Consider the following 19,333-nt stretch of genomic DNA (forward strand, 5'->3'; position numbering starts at 1 on the left):
GTTGGTGGGACCAATGAACTTGACACTAAGCCACTTGAATACCATTCTCGCAGCTGGTTTTATTTTCCTCAGAGTGCTGCAGGAAACCGAATAACCAGGGAGAGGGACACCAGCTTGTGTGCTTGACAACAGCTACCGGAATTGAAGATTTGTCAGCCGTCAGCTTTTTTATCTAAGTCCCAGTGCAGTGCAAGTGTCCCCCGACGTCGTCCCACTTGTCCCCGTGACTGAGGCCCAGGAACAGCGAGATCTGCAGGAACTGCCAGGAACCGAAGTCTTCAGCTGCAACTTTTTCTAAACTTATAAGGAACTGTGAAATAAGACAAGAGTACTTACCTCTCGCGGTGAAAGTGCTTGAAACTTTCCCAACTTGCAGGCCTAATCAGCTTGTGACTCAACCTATGATTCTTCTTTTTACAAACGATTCCTGAGAACTTTGGCAGAGACTTTTCCGTTTATCTACCAGAACTGCTTTATTCTATCCAAGACTTTAGCCCATTGACTTTGGCCTGGCCTATTGAATTGCATTGACTTTTCTGGTGAACTCAAAATATATGCACCGTCTAAGAAATATTCTATTTTTTCTATGTTCTGATAACCTATGCCTTTTTGCTCCTCCTTCAAAGTATTCTGAATGCCTCAGAAACTTAGAGTGTACAGTACTGAAGTATATTTGTGTGTGATTGTATTGCCTCCTTCTTATAATGTTTTATAACTGACAGTTAAATAAATTAATAAATATTTAAGAAAGAAACTGAGTGTAAGAGTTTATGTGAACACCTGTGATTGCAGACCTCTGTATAACATAATTACAGCTCACATTCCCTCTTGAGATAAGCATGGCTGCTCAGCTCCGCTACCAAAAACTGGAGTACAGACTAATACCAAAGGCTGGTTTTGCTTACACCTGTGGTCATAGTTGTGTGTAGTAGTCCCAAAGGGTACTGCATACAAACTTTGCCTAACACTGGTGGCAGAAGTGGGATAAATTGTAGAGTTTTTACATTGAGAGTTCTGCTTTACCTTTGTTCAAATAGTAACCTTCACAAGGCTAAGCACCACTAGAAAAGCAATTGTATCATGCCTGATATGGATAACTTCAGACAGGAAGCCCTGATCATTCTAACAGTAGAGCAACTGAAAGAAATGTGTAAGGTCAGGAATATCCCTGTTAAAGGAAAGAAACATGAATTGATTGAAAGATTGTTGAATCATCAAAACCTGAATGGTAGGCTTGTCACACCTACAGCTTCAGAAAATGTGGAACATGTTGATGAGGATGATAATGATTCAGAGTCCAACTCTAATCTTATTGAAGAGTCAGAAGAGTTAGAGGAGTCTCAGGATGTGAGCCCCTCTGCACATAAAAATGCTCTTTGACCTCAAACTCCAGCCACAGGGACCCACCAGGTCCAGTACCAAGTCCAGAATGTGTCTCTCTTGAAAAGGCTCCAAATGCAAACAAAGTAAACATCAAGAACTCAAACTAAGGGAAATGGAAATGCAACATGCTCTTGAAATGAAGAAATTGTCTCTTGAAAATGTTTCTATCCCAGAGTATTCTAGGTCTTTCAGTCCTAAGAGACCTCGCATGTCCAAGGAAGCTGTGAGTATTTATGAGGTGAAACTTGATATATTTTGGATTGGTTGGGTGCTTTTGAGTATAACTATGGGATTCAGGGTTTCACAGGGAATCAGTTGATTCCTTGGCTTTGGTCTAGACTCCCCCAGGTTACAACTGATGCTGTAATGTAGGTGGGGGAACTTGAAAGATTGGAGTATGTTTATTGATTTTATATAGCACTTTACAGAACAACAACAATACATGAGAAGAAGCAAATTTAAAAAATTTAAACAAACTAGTGGTACAGTATATGGAGCAATTAACTTAGTAGGAGGCGGGGAAGGGGGGAGGAGGGGAGTTTGCAGGAGAGTATAACACCCTTAGGTGGTTACAGCTTCCAGTATGAGGTCATCCGGATGAGGAGGAAGGTGGGAGGGGAAGGGATAGGTAGAGGAGAGGTGGGGAGGGTAGGGAAGGAGTCAGGGGGGATTGATTAGGAAGGGCTTAAATACAGCGTTTGATGAGGTCATAGGGATGTAGGGGGGGAAGGAGGGGAAGGGATGGGTAGGGGTAGGGGAGAGGGAGGGAAGGAGAGTCGGGGGGGTAGTGGAGAAGAAGGGCTTTCAGGGAGGAGTGGAAAGATGGGTAGGAGGGGGAGGAGCGGATAGAGAGGGGTAGGGAGTTTCAGTGGAGGGGGGCCAAGAGTTGGAAGGAGTGGAAATGTGAGGAGGCACAAGGGGGTGGGAGTACGTTGAGAAGATGTAGGTCAGCTGAGCGGAGAGAGCGGGAGGGAGAGTAGAAGGAGAGGAGGGTGGAGAGATAAGGGGGGGGCTAGGTCATGGAGAGATTTAGAGACAAGGCAGAGGAATTGAAATTTCAGTTGTGAGAGGAATGGGAGCCAGCCGAGTTGGGAGAGAGGTAGAGATAGTGTCACGAGGGCCGAGAAGACAGAGTGCGGATGGAGGAGTGGTAGATGGATTTTAGGGGAGTCAGGTGAGTAGTAGGGAGGCCAAAGGGAAGAGAGGAGGAGTAGAAAAGACAGGAGAAAATAAGGGAGGAGATTAGGAGTTTAGAAGCGTGAAAGGTGAGGGAGGAGCGGATCTTGCGGATGTTGAAGAGGTGGTACCGACAGGCACGAGAGGTGAGAGAGATGTGGGTGGAGAAGGAGAGAGAGGAGTCGATGTGGAGGCCAAGGTTGCGGGCATGGGTAGTAGAGATGGGGAGATTGGAAGGGGGAAAGTGGATGAAAGGAGTTTTTTTCAGAGTATCAAAATGTGAAGCTAACTTTGATAGCTAGATTTGGAAAAACTCCTTCCCAGTACCTTAAGAGGTTTAGGACTCTCAAAAAGAATGATGGTATCCCTTGGGCTACTTCGGTATGTGCTTGTTTGAGAAACTTAGATGGATGGGATAAGGGTTACAGAGTTAACACTTTTAAAGGAATGAGAAATCTGTTCATGTTGGAATCTATTTTTGATTTGATTGAAGAGCTGAGACAGCACTTAGCTGACTCTAAAGAGCTTGATCCCAAGAAGCTGGCAAACGATGCTGGCTTGTGGGCTACTCACAAGGATTTTGGGGCAACTCATAATACAAAGGATGAAGGGAAGCAGCAACAGAAAGATGGTAAAGATAATTCTTATACCTCCAGTCCAAAAGAGGGCCCCAAACAGAAAAAGGGTAAGCCACAAGGGTAATTGAATCAGTCTAGTGATACCTCTGGTGCCAAACCAGAGGGAGGTCAGCAGAAGCCCCTATTCGTCAAAACATTTGGAAAATGTTATGCTTGTGGGTCAACTGACCATGTGAAAGGGGATCCCAGGTGCAAGGGTAAACCTTCAGGGGTCCACACTGCCTCCATAGCCTTCTCCCCAGAGGAAGAAGTACATATGGCAAATGGAAACTTTCAACTGCTGGCTGAAGACCCTATTGGAGTCTATGCCAGTGTTTTAGTGTCCCTGGGTCTGTGGGAACAGCAGAATTTAGAGTTCTATAATTCTATTTCAGATAACACCAAAGAATATTACAAGGACAGTGTACTTGTAAATGGTCAGGAGTCTCCTGCCATTAGAGACACTGGGGTCAGCATTACAGTGTGGTGGATGAAACCTTTTTCAAACCGGAGGATGTTGCTAAGGCACCCAAAGGCCTCACTAAGCTTGCTGGAGGACCTGTCCAAATGCTTCCAAGACTACCAGCTCTCATCCAGTGCAACAACCTGACTGTCAGAATGCCTGTTATTGTACTAAGTTAGGTGCCTGGGAGAGTCCTGCTGGGGAATGACTTAAAAACTCTTGGAGTTGCATCAAGAACCCCCAGGCCTACCAGTAAAAGGAAACAGGAGCAGACAAGGAAGGCCAGAGAGATCACCCTAAATGACTCTCAAGAGGATGTTACAGGAGAACCTATAGCACCCAGTCCACAGGAAATGCCAACTTGTACTTCCAGGAAAAAGGTGACAAAGGGGAAACCCAAGGTCTCAGGAAATAATAAAGATAGCACTCCAGTGCATCCATCTAGGACATCCCCGAGAGGACTGTCCAAAGTCATACCTGTGACTACTCCACCTGCTGAGGCGGAGTGTGAGAAACAACCAGGAGAGGTTGAATCACCTGCTGAAGATTCAGAGCTGGAAGAATACCTTCCCCCTGTTGGAGATCTGGATCCTAAAGACCATCCTGAGCTGCAGTATTTACTGTCAGACGGTGGCCCCTGTAGGGCAGACTTCAGCAGAGGTCAAACAGTGTCCGACTCTTGAAGGACTTCGCAAAGAGGCAGTTTCCCAGCTGGACGGGCAAGAGCTAGGGAAGCACAGGTGGTACTGGGAGCATGGCCTCTTTTACAGTGAACCTACCAAGTCTATTCCAGGGGACTACAGAAGACTTGTAGTGCCTCAGGAGATGAGACACCAGTTTCTACTATTAGCCCATGAGTTCCTTTGGCAGGTCTCTTAAGCTTTAAGACGACCAAGGAAAGGCTTTCTCTATATTTCTACTGCCCTAAGTTGGGGTCTGATGTAGATGCAATCTGTAGAAGCCATCACACTTGTCAGACATCTGGCAAGGGTGGAGCCAAGAATGTAGCACCTTTGGTGCCTCTCCCAGTGGTGGGAGTTCGTTTTGAGAGGGTATTAATTGACATTGTTGGTCCCTCCAACCTCTTCAGGCAACGGATTTATATTGGTTGTAGTAGACCGTGCTACTAGGTATCCTGAAGCTATACCTATGAGGACTGTTACTGCTCAGGAAGTTGCTAAGGCCGTACTTGGTATTTTTACCAGAGTAGGTTTTCGTAAGGAGGTTACTTCTGACAGGGGATCTAATTTTATGTCCCACTAGATGCAGGCCATGTGGAAAAACTGTGGAGTAACTTACAAGTTCTCAACTGCCTACCATCCCCAGACGAATGGATTGGTAGAGAGATTTAACCGTACTATGAAGAGCATTATAGGTGCTTTTTAGAAGAACCCCTTAGAAGAAAGTGGAACCTTCTACTGCCATGCCTTCTCTTTGCTTATTGAGAAGTCCCTCAGGAGGGAGTTGGATTTAGTTCCTATGGTCATCCAGTTAGAGGTTCATTGCCCTAATTAAGGAGGGGTTGGAGAGTATTCCTTCCCCCCCAAGGCAGTGAGAGTCACTGACTATAGGTTAGGTCTCTGAAAGAGAATGACACACACGACGACAGAAGCTTCTGATAATTTGAAAGCAGGTCAGGCTCTGGTGAAGCATTGGCATGACCGGAAGGCCAACAGCAAGTTCTAGTTAGGGCACCTGCAAGGCAGAGGGCCTTATAGGACAAATGGATTGGACCCTTCAAGGTTGTGAAAAACCTGGAGAGGTCAATTATTTGGTGGACTTAGGCAATCCCAAGGAGGCCCCTAGGGTCTTTCACACCAACCGTCTAAAAGCCTATGTCTCTAGACCAGAAGTGGGAGCTTTGCTTCTAGCCTCTGCTCAGGAGGAGGAGGAGAGTGAACCTCTACCTGACCTCCTCAGGCGACAACATTTAGATGGGAAGATAGAAGGAGTTAATCTATCTTCTAATGTGACACTGTATCAGGAGGAGTGCACATCTCTGTCAAATCAGTATGCCCCTCTGTTTTCACTATCACCAGGCTTGACCCCCTGGGGCCAACATGATATTCTCACTGGTGACTGCTTACCTGTTAAAAGCAGAGGTTACAGGATGCCAGACCATGCAAGAACCCACATAGAGGTGAACAAGATGCTTGATCTCAGGGTAATGGAGCCATCTACAAGTCCATGGTCTAGTCCAGTTGTACTAGTACCAAAGGCAGGATCCAAAGAGTTGAGATTCTGTGTGGACTTTAGAGCCATCAATGCAGTCACCAAGACTGACGCCCAGCCTTTACCCAGGACATATGAACTGGTGGAAAAACCTGGTTCAGCCAAGTACCTCAGTACATTTGACCCAACATCAGGCTATTGGCAAATAGCTCTGACAGACCATGCTAAGGAGAAAACTTAATTTTAGACCCCAGCAGGCCTCTACCAAATTAAGGTAATGCCTTTTGGATTAAAGAATGCACCTGCTACGTTCCAGAGGATGGTGAATCAGGTTCTGAATGGGATGGAGGACTTCTGCATGGCATACTTGGGATGACATTGCAGTGTTCAGCCCTACTTGGAAAGAACAGGTTGACCACCTAGGATATGTATTGCAGGCTCTTGGGCAGGCCCATCTGACCATAAAGGCAAGTAAATGTCAAATTGGTCAGAGCAAAGTGGTCTACCTTGGACATGAGGTAAGAGTTTGTGAAATAAGGCCATTGCCTAGCAAAGTACAAGCTGTATAAGAATGGGCCACCCCTAATACTCAAACCCAAGTGAGAGCCTTTTTAGGTCTCAGTGGTTATTATAGGAACTTTATAGAGAACTATGGGTCCATAGCTTCTCCCTTGAATGTGGTCTCCTCACCTAAATTCCCCAAGAAGGTCAGGTGGAATGAGGTGTGCACTAAGGCATTTGAAGGACTTAAGAAAGCCCTTTGTCAAGCTCCAGTCTTAAGAGCTCCTGACTACAGCCCAACCTTCATTGTGCAAACAGATGCTTTGAATACAGGTATGGGTGCAGTTCTGAGTCAGCTGGATGAGAAAGGTAGGGAACACCCCATCTGCTTCATCAGCAGGAAGCTGAAGGAACCCGAGACAAGGTGGGCAACCATAGAACGTGAGTGTTTTGCTGTTGTGTGGTTTCTGAAGAAGTTTAGACCATACTTGTATGGATCTACTTTTATGATTCAGACAGACCACCAACCCTTGAGATGGAGGCATTTTGAGCTGAGGCACCTTCCTCCATCCTGCTCCCGGATTGGTGGGGGAGTTGGCATTTCAGGTCCAACGAGGGACCGGCAGGCTTAGCCGGCCCCCTCAAACTGGACTGTTTTCATTCTTCACTAAGTGACTGAGCGCGTGGTCTCCCAACGTTCCTTTCTCCTCCTGCAACTTTCGTTATTCACCATCGGAGCTGCAGTCCAGTGTCCTCGCTGTTTCTGATCCCTGAGGGCAAGGTAGGTTCAATTGTCCTGCACCCCAGCACCATCTAGAGAATTGTGGGCTGATTTTTAGCAACAAAACAAAAAAGAAATGGCAATTTATAAATTTATTTTGGTTTTGTTGTTGCCGTAATTACAGTGCTGTATGAAAGCGCTCTGGACAGCTTTTTGCACTTGGATGCACCCGTTGCCCTGCACCTGACTGAGTGCCACACTGCCTATCTTGCCTAGGTTTCCTGGCACCATGCGGTGCTTCCATCATGGCCGCCCAGGCCCTCTCTACTATGGAGGCATTTTGATCTGAGGCACCTTCCTTCATCCTGCTCCCGGATTGGTGGGGGAGTTTGTATTTCAGGTCCAACGAGGGACCGGCAGGCTTTAGCTGGCCCAGTCATTCCAAGGCCCACTTCTAAGGCCCTCTCTGCTTCCCTGTCTGCTTACCGGGATGCTTGATGGCGCGACTACACCAGCCAGACCCTTTCCAGGGGCTGCCAGCTCTCTCAGATATGTAACCGGACTACCAAGACACTCCGACTTCCCTCTCCTAGGGTTCAGCTCCAACCTCCTTCTGTTTACCCTTTCCCTTCACTCTCCCCTCTGCCTGTTCCAACCCTTCTCCCTGATTTGCTCTTTAATGCTCACACTCCAACACTCACCTCTACTCTTACATAATTTCACTTGCCTTTGTTTCCTTAGCCTATGTCATTGATTTTTCAAATCTGGGTGTGTTTTTGTTAGCAAATTTGGGTGTGTTTTTTCATCTTATTTTGGACCTCAACTCTAACCTGCTAGCCCAGTGACTGTTTCCCCTAACGTTGTACTTGCATATTTCTCCCACTGCCACCTCTCTACCTGACCATGGCGCTATCTGTCTCTCCTATCTACTCAAACTGCTACACCATCAACTATCCTTCCCTTCTGACTAAGTCTGGTAAGAAGAAATGTAAAAAGAATATCTTGGCCTCCAACCCAGGACTCCCCATTGCTGATGCCTATTCCAGCGCTTCTGCCAGACAAACCCTCACCAACATCATCTTTGTCGTTCCTTCGCCAGATCTTTGGACGCCTCATATGCTCTGTCCGGTCTCCTCCTCTCCCATTAATGGTGGCACCCATTGGGAAGTGCATATGGATTTCTTTGACTCCTGCAGAGTCATCATTAATGTCTACCTAAACTTCATTAACTTCCTCTCATCTCCTGCTGTCCCCTACTCCCCTCCCTCGGCTACCTTGCCCTTTTCTCCTTCCTCCTCTGCCTCATCTCATAATCCCTCCACACCTCTGCAGGGCGTACCTCTGATATGTACATCTCCCCGGAAAGTCTTTAAGGCTGGCAACCTTCATCTTGCCACCCTCAATCCTCTCCCCGCTGTCAAACACTCCTCTGACATCTGCCACCTCGTTGAAGAACTTGATCTCAATGTCCTCGGTCTTACCGAGACATGGTTCACGGCCAGCTCTGTCACGAGCTTTGACACTCTCCTCCCTGACGCTTACAAGATCCTCTCCACCCCCCAGATCCACCCAGGCCAGGATGGGGTATAGCCCTGATCATCCCTGAATGGATTCCTGACCATCATCCCCACTCAGGCTTAGTCCTCTTTCGAATGTTTTGTCTGCAGGCACTGTTTCTCTCCTAGCCACTCTCACACTGTTGCTACTCTGTACCTGCCCATGGTCAATTCACCTCTTTTCTCTCAGAGTGGGCAGACCTCCTCTCGGCCCTCCTGGCCTCTACCATCTCAACTCCTCCTTGGTGACCTTAACATCCATCTTGATTCTCCCTGTTCCTCAGCTGCGCTCTTTCGCGACCTCTACAATTCAAACTCCCTTTCCATCCTCCCCTTAGGCCCGACTCATTCTGCTGGCCATACAGTTGATGTCTTGATCTCCACTGGCCTCCCCCTATTTACTCCCCTCACCACTCCTCTTTCCTGGAGGGATCACTTCCTCCTCTCCTCTTGCCATCTCCTCCCCGCAAGCCAAACCTACCTCAAGACTGCCACCCACTTTCTCGGACATCCGGCCCATGAAGTGTGAGTCAGTCGAGGCTTTCGCTGCCACTTTCTCACCCCCTGACACAGCCCCGTCTCTCCTCTACTCCTCTATTACTGCTACTCTTGATGCTCTTGACCCTGTCATGAGTATCCATTTGAAGCCCAAAGTCAAGTGCAATTGTTGGTATGACTCCGACCTAGCTACACTTAAACGCAAGTGTAGGGCGGCTGAGAAGAAATGGAGGGCCTCTTGCTCATCCTCTGACAAACTGGCCTGCCGCCTAGTCCAACGGCAATACCGTCTCTTGATGCCAAGGACAGGTCGCGCAGTCCAAGAAGCGAGTCCATATTCAAGCCTGTGTCTCTGGGTATCTAACAACTCAGCCGAACCCTTTAAAATCGGCATGGAGCTGGCCAACCCTGCTGCAGTATCCACCCCTTCTCAGGCTTTTTGCAATGACGTTGCCTCACACTTTCTCTCTAAAACCCAGTACATCTTGTCCACACTCTCCTCCTCTCCTGCTTCTCTCCCCTCTCCTTCTCCGCTTGTTGACCCACCCTCAGTTACCCCCCGCTTCTCTGCCTTTCCTCTTTTCTCCCCTGATGAGGTCGCTAGACAAGTCCGATCTATGAAAGCCTCATCAAGAGAGGTCCATTCCTGCTACTCCAAAACCATTAAGGACCACACTAATACCCTTGCTCCGGCCCTTGCCGAGTTCTGCAATCTCTCCTTTGCCTCTGGATCTTTCCCCTCCCCTCTGAAGCACTCCCTTGTGCATCCTCTCCTCAAGAAACCGACAGCTGATCCCTCTTGTCCAGCTAACTATCGTCCAATCTCCATTACTCCTTTTTTGGGCAAGCTCCTGGAAATGCTTGCCATCTCTCAGCTTAACCTTCATTCTGACTCGGTTGACTCTCTCCATGACCACCAGCTGCCAGAAGTACGGAAACTGCTCTCCTGAACATCGGTGAAGACCTGTACTCCAACCTTGACTCTAACATTCCCTCTGTCCTCATCCTACTTGATCTCTCCTCTGCTTTTGACATGGTCAACCATACCACCCTGCTCAATCGTCTCTGCGACAACCTGGGTATCACCGATCAGGCTCTTGCCTGGCTGACCTCTTTTCTCTCTGATCAACCCTCCCAGGTCCAACTTGGGTTCTTCCTATCCTCTATCTCTACCTGTGGTGTTCCCCAGTGGTCTAACCTCTCGCCCTGGCTTTTCAACCAATACCTGGCAACTCTCGCCTACTGCCTTTCCACCTTCTGCTCAAATTTCCAGTGCTATGCTGATGATACCCAACTCATTTTCAGGCTTCCTTCAGCCACCTCCTCTCCTTCCCTCATCTCTGACTGCCTAATCGCCATTCAAAATTGGTGTGCTGCCAATGATCTTTGTTTAAATGCCAACAAGACTGAGATCCTCCTCATCGGCACACCCCCTCCATCCTTTCCCCTCACTCTCTGCTGGCCTCCCTTGGCCCTCCTCCTGCCCCTACCTGCGGAGCCAAGAAGCTCGGGGTCATCTTTGACTCCACACCTTCCTTCTCCGCATACATCTCTGACGTCTACAAAAAGTCAAACTTCTTACTGCACCTCCTTAAAGGCACTCTTCTGTTCCTCTCCTTCCCTCAAAAGTTCCTGGTCTCCCAAGCTCCGATTCGCTCTAGGTTGGACTACTGTAACAGCCTCTTTCTAAATCTACCTGCCTCCACTCTCCGCCCTTTACAACTAATCCAGAACAGGACTGCGCGACCTGTCCTTGGCCTCAAGCACTGGGATCTTAACTCTCGAGCTCTGAAATCCCTTTATTGGCTCCCTGTGGTTGCAAGGATTACATTTAAAACCATTTGCATTGTCCACAAAGCTTTCTGGGGCCTGGGTCCAAATTACCTTCAACTATCCTTGCGTAAATACCTCTCTTCTAGAGCCCTTCGATCCTCTACCTATAACTCCCTCAGGGTCAGTCGTTTTTCAAAGAAATGAGCTGGTGGTAGATCCCGGTCTTCGGCGGGGGCCTCCCTCTGGAACGGCCTCCCTGCCACCTTGAAACTTAAGGAGAACCATCTACGGTTCCGGAAGCTCCTTAAGACCTTCCTCTTCGCCTCTGCCCTTCTTCTCCCCTGCTGATTTGCTTTCTCTCTCAGCACTGCTGCACCTGGCTACCCTCTGCCCTTCGGGCCCAGGTTACCTGCTCACCCTGCCAACCTCCTGCACTGTCTCCTGGCCACACCTTGCACTTGGGCCTGTATCTGTACCCATACAGGCCCCCCCACTCTTTTTCTGCACTTATCAGATACTCCCTATCTGACTAACCTTACACTCGGCCACTCACAGGCTGCACTACTACTGCTTTGGATCACCTTATTTATTTACTTATTATTTATCTTGTCCTCTCCTATGCTATGCACTTTCCAATTTCTCCCCCCTCCCATGCACTTTCTCCCTTTTCCTTTGCCCATGCACTTGCGCGTTCTCAATGTCACTGGGCCTAGGAAGCCCATTGTTTTTGTTTTCTCCCCTGTTCCCCTCCCTTTACCTTGTCGCGCTCTGAAACACCTGTGTACGAGTGCAATATAAATACAATATCATATCATAATGCAGATGAAGGGGGAAAATCCTGAATTGTTAAGATGGTCAATCAGCCTACAGGGGTTTGATTTTACCATTGAACACAGGTCAGGGTGTAATCACCAAAATGCTGACGGTCTGTCCAGAATGTATGACCGACTGGAGTAAGGAGATTCATGCAGGGGTGGATTAAATCCTCCAGTCGCTTAGTATGGGGGGACAGGTGTTAGGGAGAATTCTCAAAATGTTGCTAATTCCCTTCACCTTAGAGACCCCCAGCAACATTGCTGGATTTTGAGGACTTGATTTTTTTTACCTGGAGAGAGAGAGAGAGAGAGAGAGAGAGAGAGAGAGAGAGAGAGAGAGAGAGAGAGAGAGAGAGAGAGAGCCTTTTACCCACTATCTCATGTGTTTTGAAATGTGTTTTACTCTTGTGTTTTCTTTGGTTATGGAGTTTTAGAAAACTCGATAGGCATCATCTTTTCATGTGTTACACAGCACCCTCAGTGCAGTGGCACAGAGAAACCTTTCTAGGTTTCCCCAAGGTTTAAATACCTTCTCTGGGATAGACTACTGTTTCCCAGTGTAAGTAAAGTGAAATTGACTTGTTCTTTTTAAATTCCTAGACCCAGCACACCCTATTGTACAATAGAGGGCTGGCGGGGTTACTTAGCCTGTGTCTCTAGATACTCATGTAGCAGTCAAATGCTACCCCTTTCCTCTCAGAATGGCTGCTGGCAGTGGTTTTACAACAAACTGCCATGATTTTTCCCAACCGCGAACACCGGTAGCGTTAAATCGCAGGAGCCATGTTTTTCAAGATGGCGTCTGAGCCCCCAGTGTAAAAACAGGCCCCGGTCTTCTTTTTTCACCATTTCTTTGTGGAAAGGTCCTTCTAGAGTTTTGCTATGCGCGCCAAACCTAGTTTGGTCCTTTGTTCATTCGCCTTTGTCAGGCTTCAGGATTGAAGACCGCCTCTGGTGCCCAAGTGTCTAACACCTTGTGAAAACTACAATTCCAAAGGGTAGAAAGGATCTTTGGATCCCTTTTACATTTTATTAGGTGAGCACCTCGCCACCTTATGTGGGGTGTTTGGGAAATACCGAGTACCCCCTTTCACATTTTAAATGTAACATTTATGTTACAAGGACAAACTTAACTTTAGAGGCTGGTGGCAGTGAACCTGTTTATTAATTTGGTGCACCTTTACCGCAGGCTGTTTCCACAGACCCGGTAAAGGCACCCATGGGTGCTCATTTTACTGAAACTGCTGCCGTCTTCTTTTTTCACCATTGTAGTATTCCTTGTCCTTTCTTGTTCCTTCTTTTGACATCTAGGGCGGGAAATTGCTTTGTGTGATTTTTATCTTCGGCAGGAATCCTATGGATTCCCCACCCAGGCTCCAGAGTGTCTGTGAAGGCAGGAAACGAGGGAGGAGTAAAAAAAAACTCTGAAGTCCTTTGTCTTCCAACCTGACTGCGAGAATCCAGTTTACACTGGAAGGCTGTCCCGAAAGGACTGCCAGACTCCCCAAGTTTGAATGTTGCATGGCTGTTTGATTGGCTCCTGCATAAAAAAGTCTGATCCTGGAAGCTGAAGAGGTAGTCGACCGCTGAGATGATTTCCAGGGACTGGAGAGCCTGCTGTGTAACCCAGAGCCTGCTGTAGCCCTTCCTTACAATTGACATGGGAGTCCCGAACAAGATGACTCCTACCGAAAGGCTGGTGAGATCCACTAGTCCCAAGAAGCCCTGCATTTTGAGCCATCCGACAATGTGCTGCAACATTGCGGGGCTACAATACCCCAAATCCTTGGGGACCTTGAGTCATCTGGAGGTGCACGGTCTTCCGAAATTCTGAATCTTGATGAAACTTTGTGGGCATTCTGGTGGACCCCCAAAGACAAATATAGTGCGAAAAGACCCCTCACCCTTGTGATGGACCTTGCAAACAACGAGAATCCGACCAGCGATATTGTCTTCTTTAGTGCTCCTGAAAAGGCCCAAATCCACAGAACCGCGCCCACCACAAGGAAACTCTTGCCTGGAGCCTTCTCCTGTGATCCCTGCTGCAAAGGTACTTCTAAAGTCCTGTCTTCCGTCTTCTTGACAAAGGAAGACATCGACCAGGTTTTTAGCTGCATATCCTGAAGTCTAACTGCTGCTTCTTCTGTGCGGAGGTACAGTGTTGTCTAGGGTATTTTACCTACCTTAAGCGTTTGCGATTTCTGTGTAGCTTTGGAGTGTTTTCTCCGAGTAGGAGGCTACTCATCCAGTTCACCCAGGCCCACTGCGAAAGCGTCCAAGGGTGTCTCCTCTGAAGTCCCTGGAAGCGCAACTAACTTTCAAGTGAAATACTTACTTGTTTGAACAGTTTTCCTTTGGAACTCTGACTTTGCCTGCAACTGAATCCTATTCCACCATGCCTACAGCTGCCACCTAGACCACTAGGGTCCCTCTTCTGCCGCTGAGTGAACACAAGCTATAGAACAAGGGACGGACTTGATAAGAAAAGGGTTCTCCCTTGAAAAGAATATCAAGTGTGCAAAAGTTACTTATTTGTAAAAGATGTTGATTGGTAACTAACTCTGAAAGTGAACAGTTACAAAAGTTCTTACTTATCTTGAACGTGTGTTGCACTATTCTGTAAAGTATATATAAGGTTAAGTTACTCACCCGTGAATTGGTTGTGCCTCTTCCCCAACAGTAATGCTGTTGGTTTCACTTCACTATTCCTATTAGGATATAAATGAATGGGTGTCACCGATTGGGTCTTGCTTCCCCTGACTTGCTGTTAGCCTAAGGTTATACTGACCTCTTAAGTTGCTGATAGTGCTTTTTAAAAGTATATAGGTTTTACTTACCTTATGTTAGCTGTGTCCCAACCTAAAACAAGTTAAAGAGGTATAGTTTATCTTAATCTGTGTTCCATTGATCTTAGAAAGCAACTGTAATAGAATATTACAACATCAGGTCTTACCTGTCTAAAGTAGCTGTGTGCCATTCCTGAAATGTGTTCCTTTAGGTATAGGTGACCTTGGTCTGCCTGGTTGTTAGGCAATATTTAATGCAGTACCCTTTGGTAGACTGCACCAGCCTTGAGCTCTTGGCAATAGTTAACCCAACCCCTGGAATAAGCATGTACTACACACATTGGTAGAGTGACTGAGCAGCCAGGCTCATCTCAAGAGGGGGAAATGTAAGCTGAAGGGTTATTACACAGAGCTTCACAGTGACAAGTATCCAAATAAACACTTACTCTCAAGGTTTCTTGATTAAACAATTATTTGTTAATTTAACAGTCAGTTGAATAAGCCTTCCTTAGAAAGGAACAAAATATGGAACACAATATACTTCGAAAATACACACTCTCAGTTTCAATAGATACCCATTTGGGATGGCACACAGATACTTCCTACACCTGGAGGTGACTTAAATAACTAGGACACTGTGGACATTGATATATCACTGGCACATTTAGAGCAATACGGAGGTTAGTGTCAAAAGGAGAAGACGAGGGAATAAAACAATGGTTAACAAATAGTCTTAAGCAGGTAAGTACTTTTTGAACCATCCAATTCAAAGTAAATTAACCCTTTGCTGGGGGAAAGTTAAAGCACAAAGTCAGAGGTAAGAGCCTTTCAGGGAACCAGGACAGCCAATTTGAGTTGAGCAAAAGTCTAGGTAAGCTTAAACACTTCTTGCAGGTAGGTAAAAATCTTGCAAAATGTTTTAGAAATCTTTGTATAAAATGAAATCACTGTAGGGCCACAAGCTGGGGGGCATGTGAGGGGCAAAGCTGCAAGTAACTCTGCAAAGGCAACCAAGACAAGTCTCAACTAAGACCTAGAAAGTCGTCACAACAAGAAGTAAAGAGATACTTAGTATCCCCCTTCTCTCTACTCCTGTGACTTTTTAGTCACATAAACAATCATCTAGTTATGGCTGGTGGCAACTGACGTTTTCTACCAACTATTGTGTATTTTTTATACTGCAGGCTATGTCCATAGCCTCTGTAGTGGACAATAGGGGCATCAAAGTACCAACTTGGGCCTCCCTTCTTTTTTCACCATTACTAGCATGGTTGTCCTTTGTTAGTCCTTCTACCATTCTGGGAGGGGGAGGTCTGTGTGTGTGTTTTGCCTTTGACGGGAACCATTAGGTATCCCCGCCTTGGCTCCAGAGTGTCTGGGCAGGCAGGAAGTGGGGAAGGAGTTTTCCATTCCCCCTGTCGTTTGTCTGCCAGAGTGCCTGAATAGGTCCAGCTCCCACAGGGGGCCTGGCTGTCCTGTTCGGACAGCTAAACGCCCCTTTCTGTAAAATGCTGAGAGAGATTGCAGAGGAGTGTGTGCTGGAACTGTATAAAAATGTGAGGGTTCTGGAGTGTAAAGCAAGTCAACCACAGGAAAAAGAAGTAACCGAAGAATACGAAGGGCAGGTGCGCCTGCAGACTCTTTGCAAGACCGTGAAGCATCCACTGCGGTCCTGGCCCCGTTTTCAGTGCGACAGAGGAGCCCGGAAGAGGACAACTCCTTCCCTTTGACTGGTGGGAACAACCATTCCCAAGATGAACTTTGAAACAAGCCATCTCCCGAGGTCCTATGAGCTTCCAGGGCTGCGGAAGACCAACACCGGGAGACCTTCTGCCCATTTCGAGTGCATCGTCGGGGAAAGGCAGAATCCGTCCAAATCTTTGCTGAACCCGCAAGGACACTTAAGAGATCCGATCCAACTCGCTCAGAACCCCCTCACCAAAGTGTGGGACTGTAGGAAGCTAAGAAGATTGATTGGGCGATCTGTGTCCTTTTTTGGTGCTGCTGGTTCTCCTTTCTAGGGAAAAGGCCCAATCCTTAGAAGTCTTTCCCTTATTCTTGGAGCATGAATGTTCTCAGTGGCAGTAGGGGGAGGGTCACTAGGGTCTAGTGTCCAACAGGCAGGCCAGTATAGGTTCTTAAGTAGTAACAGTCAGAGTTCCTAAGGAAGACTGTTAGAACAAGTAAGTACTTTACTTTAGAGTTAGTTGACGGTCCAGGGGACCCTAGGAAGATTCAAGCAGGGGCCTGGGTGCAACGGACTCCCAATCACAGAAAACACCCCAAAACTACACAGGAATCACAAGAGACATAAGGTAAGTATGTACCCAAGCCAGCACAGTACCTCAGCACAGAAGGACTACTTCCGGATCTGCAGCCAAAAACCTGGTTGTCGAATTCCTTCATCAAGACCACCGAAAACAGGACACTGGAAGGTCGTTTGCAGCAAGAATCACAGGGAAGGCTCTAGGCAAGGTTTTCCTCATGGCTAGATGCAGCTCTGTGTATTTGGCACCTTTTTCAGGAGCACCGAAGACAGATATCGCCAATCGGATTCTCATTGTTTGCAAGGTCCAGCACTCTGGTGAGGGGACTTTTCGGACTGGAATCGTGCCTTTGGATATCCAGCAGGATGCCCATGAACTTTCCGCGAGATTTGGAATTCGCAAGACCGTGCACCGCACAATGGCTCGAGGTCCCAGGGTATTGCAGCCCTGCAAGGTTGCAACACGGCATGGGATGGCTCAAAATGCAGGTCTTCTTGAGTCAAGTGGGTCTCACCAGGCTCTGGGTCGGGGTCATAGTTTTCAGATTCCCCAGGCTGATTGGAAGGAAGGGCTACAGCAGGCTCCGGTTACACAGCAGGCTCTCCGGTCGCTGGAAATCATTTCAGCTGCAAATTCTTCCTCTTCGTTTTTGGTTCCAGTGGTCGACTACCTCTTCAGTTCCCAGGATCTGACTTTTATGCAGGAACCCAGCCAATCAAACAGCCTTGCAACATTCAAACTTGGGGGTGGGGGGATCATTTGGCAATCCTTTAAGGACAGCCAGCCTCCCAGTTTGAACTGGAATCTCGCACTTAGGCTGGAAGACGAAGGGCTACAGAGTTTTGGACTCCTCCCTGGCTTCCTGCCTTCACAGACACTCCGGAGCCTGGGCGGGGGGCATTCACAGGACTCCAGCCACAGATGAAAATCACACAGGAGAAGGAACAAGAAAGGATGAGGAACACTAAAATGGTGAAAAAACAAGACAGGGGCCATTTTGGTAAAATAAGCACCCATGGGTGCCTTTAACAGGGCGGTGCAAACAGCAAGCGGGAAAGGTGCACCGAGTTAATGAAAAGGTTCACTGCCACCAGCCATTAAAAGGTATGTTTGTCCTTGTAACATGTTACATTTAAAATGAGAAATGGGATACTCAGTAAATCCCCAGCACTCCACATAAGGTAGGGTGTGCTGGTCTCGGCCAAGAAAATGTAGACGGGATCCAAAGATCCTTTCTACCCTTGGGAACTGCAGTTCTCACAAGGTTAGCCAGAGAAAGTTAAAAGGGGGAGAACCTAGGGCAACCCAGCAACAATAGGCACGTATTGCCAAAAAGGTGTCAAAGATGATAACCTTTAAAAGACACTATGGAGAGTCTTAGAAATGACACCCATTTAAAGAGTAAAAGATTCTATGAGTGGAAAAAGGTACCCACTCACAGAGGTATAAGGAAAAAAAAATCCACTAGTAAAAGAAAAGTTCTGGGGTTGACCCAGGTCAGGAAGATGTATCATTGCTATGAAAATCTTACCTAACACCATGGGGGCCACCTTTACAGAACTCTGATTCATCTTCACTAAATAACATTGGATACTCGATTCCATTAGGGAGGCATAGGTGAAAATGTGTCTGGCGGTTTCAGTGACTGCTGTGGCCTGTCAGCCACATTAAAAGTCCAGTTGGACTTTATGAACATATATGAACATTTCATGATTCTAGGAGATCACTAATGCATTTTACCTGTGTTTTTGTAGATATTACTTTGCACAACCTTATTATCAAGAATATATACTTATCTATTGTGTGGACATTACCCTATTGTGTAGTGATCAAAAGGGTTTACTGCACCTTCAACTCATTCTTTACCTTCTCAAAATTGACCTCAACTGCTTACCCATTCTATCACATGGCGAGGCAGGATAACACTGAGGAAAAACCCTATAAATCAAGTAGGTTGATGTATATGATCCTTAGAATTCAGGCCTAAGAAACAATCTCCTTTACAACCCAAAAAAACAGTTTTTTTGTGTGGTCCTACTAAACTGGTGTGCATGGCAGACACAACATGCAAACTTAATATTTTATTTCCAACTTTGCTTTAAAAGTTTTAAAGACAATAATAGTCTCAACTTTCTTACCATGCTTCTTTGCTGGGCGGCATGAGGGTTGGTGGTTTTTTCAAGCATCCAAGCTTACTTTCGTACTAATCATGAAAGAAGAGAAACACAAAAATAAGTTTCTGCTGCATTTACGAAACCTTATGTATCAACATTAATGGAAAAATCTCAATGTAGTGTCAACTGAAATACAAATACTTGTTTTTATGTTGTACATCCAAAACAAACAATATATTCAATACATTAACAAAAAATCCTAATTTTACTGCTTTTACTGTTGCTAAAATGCAGACATCAGAATAGTACTTCAATAGATATGCTGTTTTCACTGACCACTTACAATAAAATTAAGAAACATTGAAAATCAATTCCCCCAGAACGTTTTGCGTGTGTCTTTTCTGCAGACCAGTAACTGCCTAACATTTGTAATGTTGACACCTTTTGAGATTGCTAAACAGATGGAGCTTTTGAAAGCACTGTCACTAAAT

At 46.6% G+C, this 19,333-nt stretch overlaps 1 protein-coding gene across 10 annotated transcripts in view; it reads right to left on the bottom strand.

Annotated features, from left to right (window-relative positions):
* The window catches only part of BICRA (BRD4 interacting chromatin remodeling complex associated protein), a 1,420,469-nt gene that overhangs the window by 180,562 nt on the left and 1,220,574 nt on the right, over nucleotides 1–19,333 (bottom strand). For all 10 annotated transcript variants that reach the window (XM_069644334.1, XM_069644339.1, XM_069644332.1 and 7 more), the window contains one exon: nucleotides 18,867–18,931. In XM_069644334.1, the coding sequence (XP_069500435.1) occupies nucleotides 18,867–18,931 (65 nt within the window). The remainder of the gene's footprint in view (nucleotides 1–18,866; nucleotides 18,932–19,333) is intronic.

Source organism: Ambystoma mexicanum, chromosome 2p (genome assembly GCF_040938575.1).
Source record: "Ambystoma mexicanum isolate Mex_15411 chromosome 2p, UKY_AmexF1_1, whole genome shotgun sequence".
Classification (NCBI taxonomy): Eukaryota; Metazoa; Chordata; class Amphibia; order Caudata; family Ambystomatidae; genus Ambystoma; species Ambystoma mexicanum.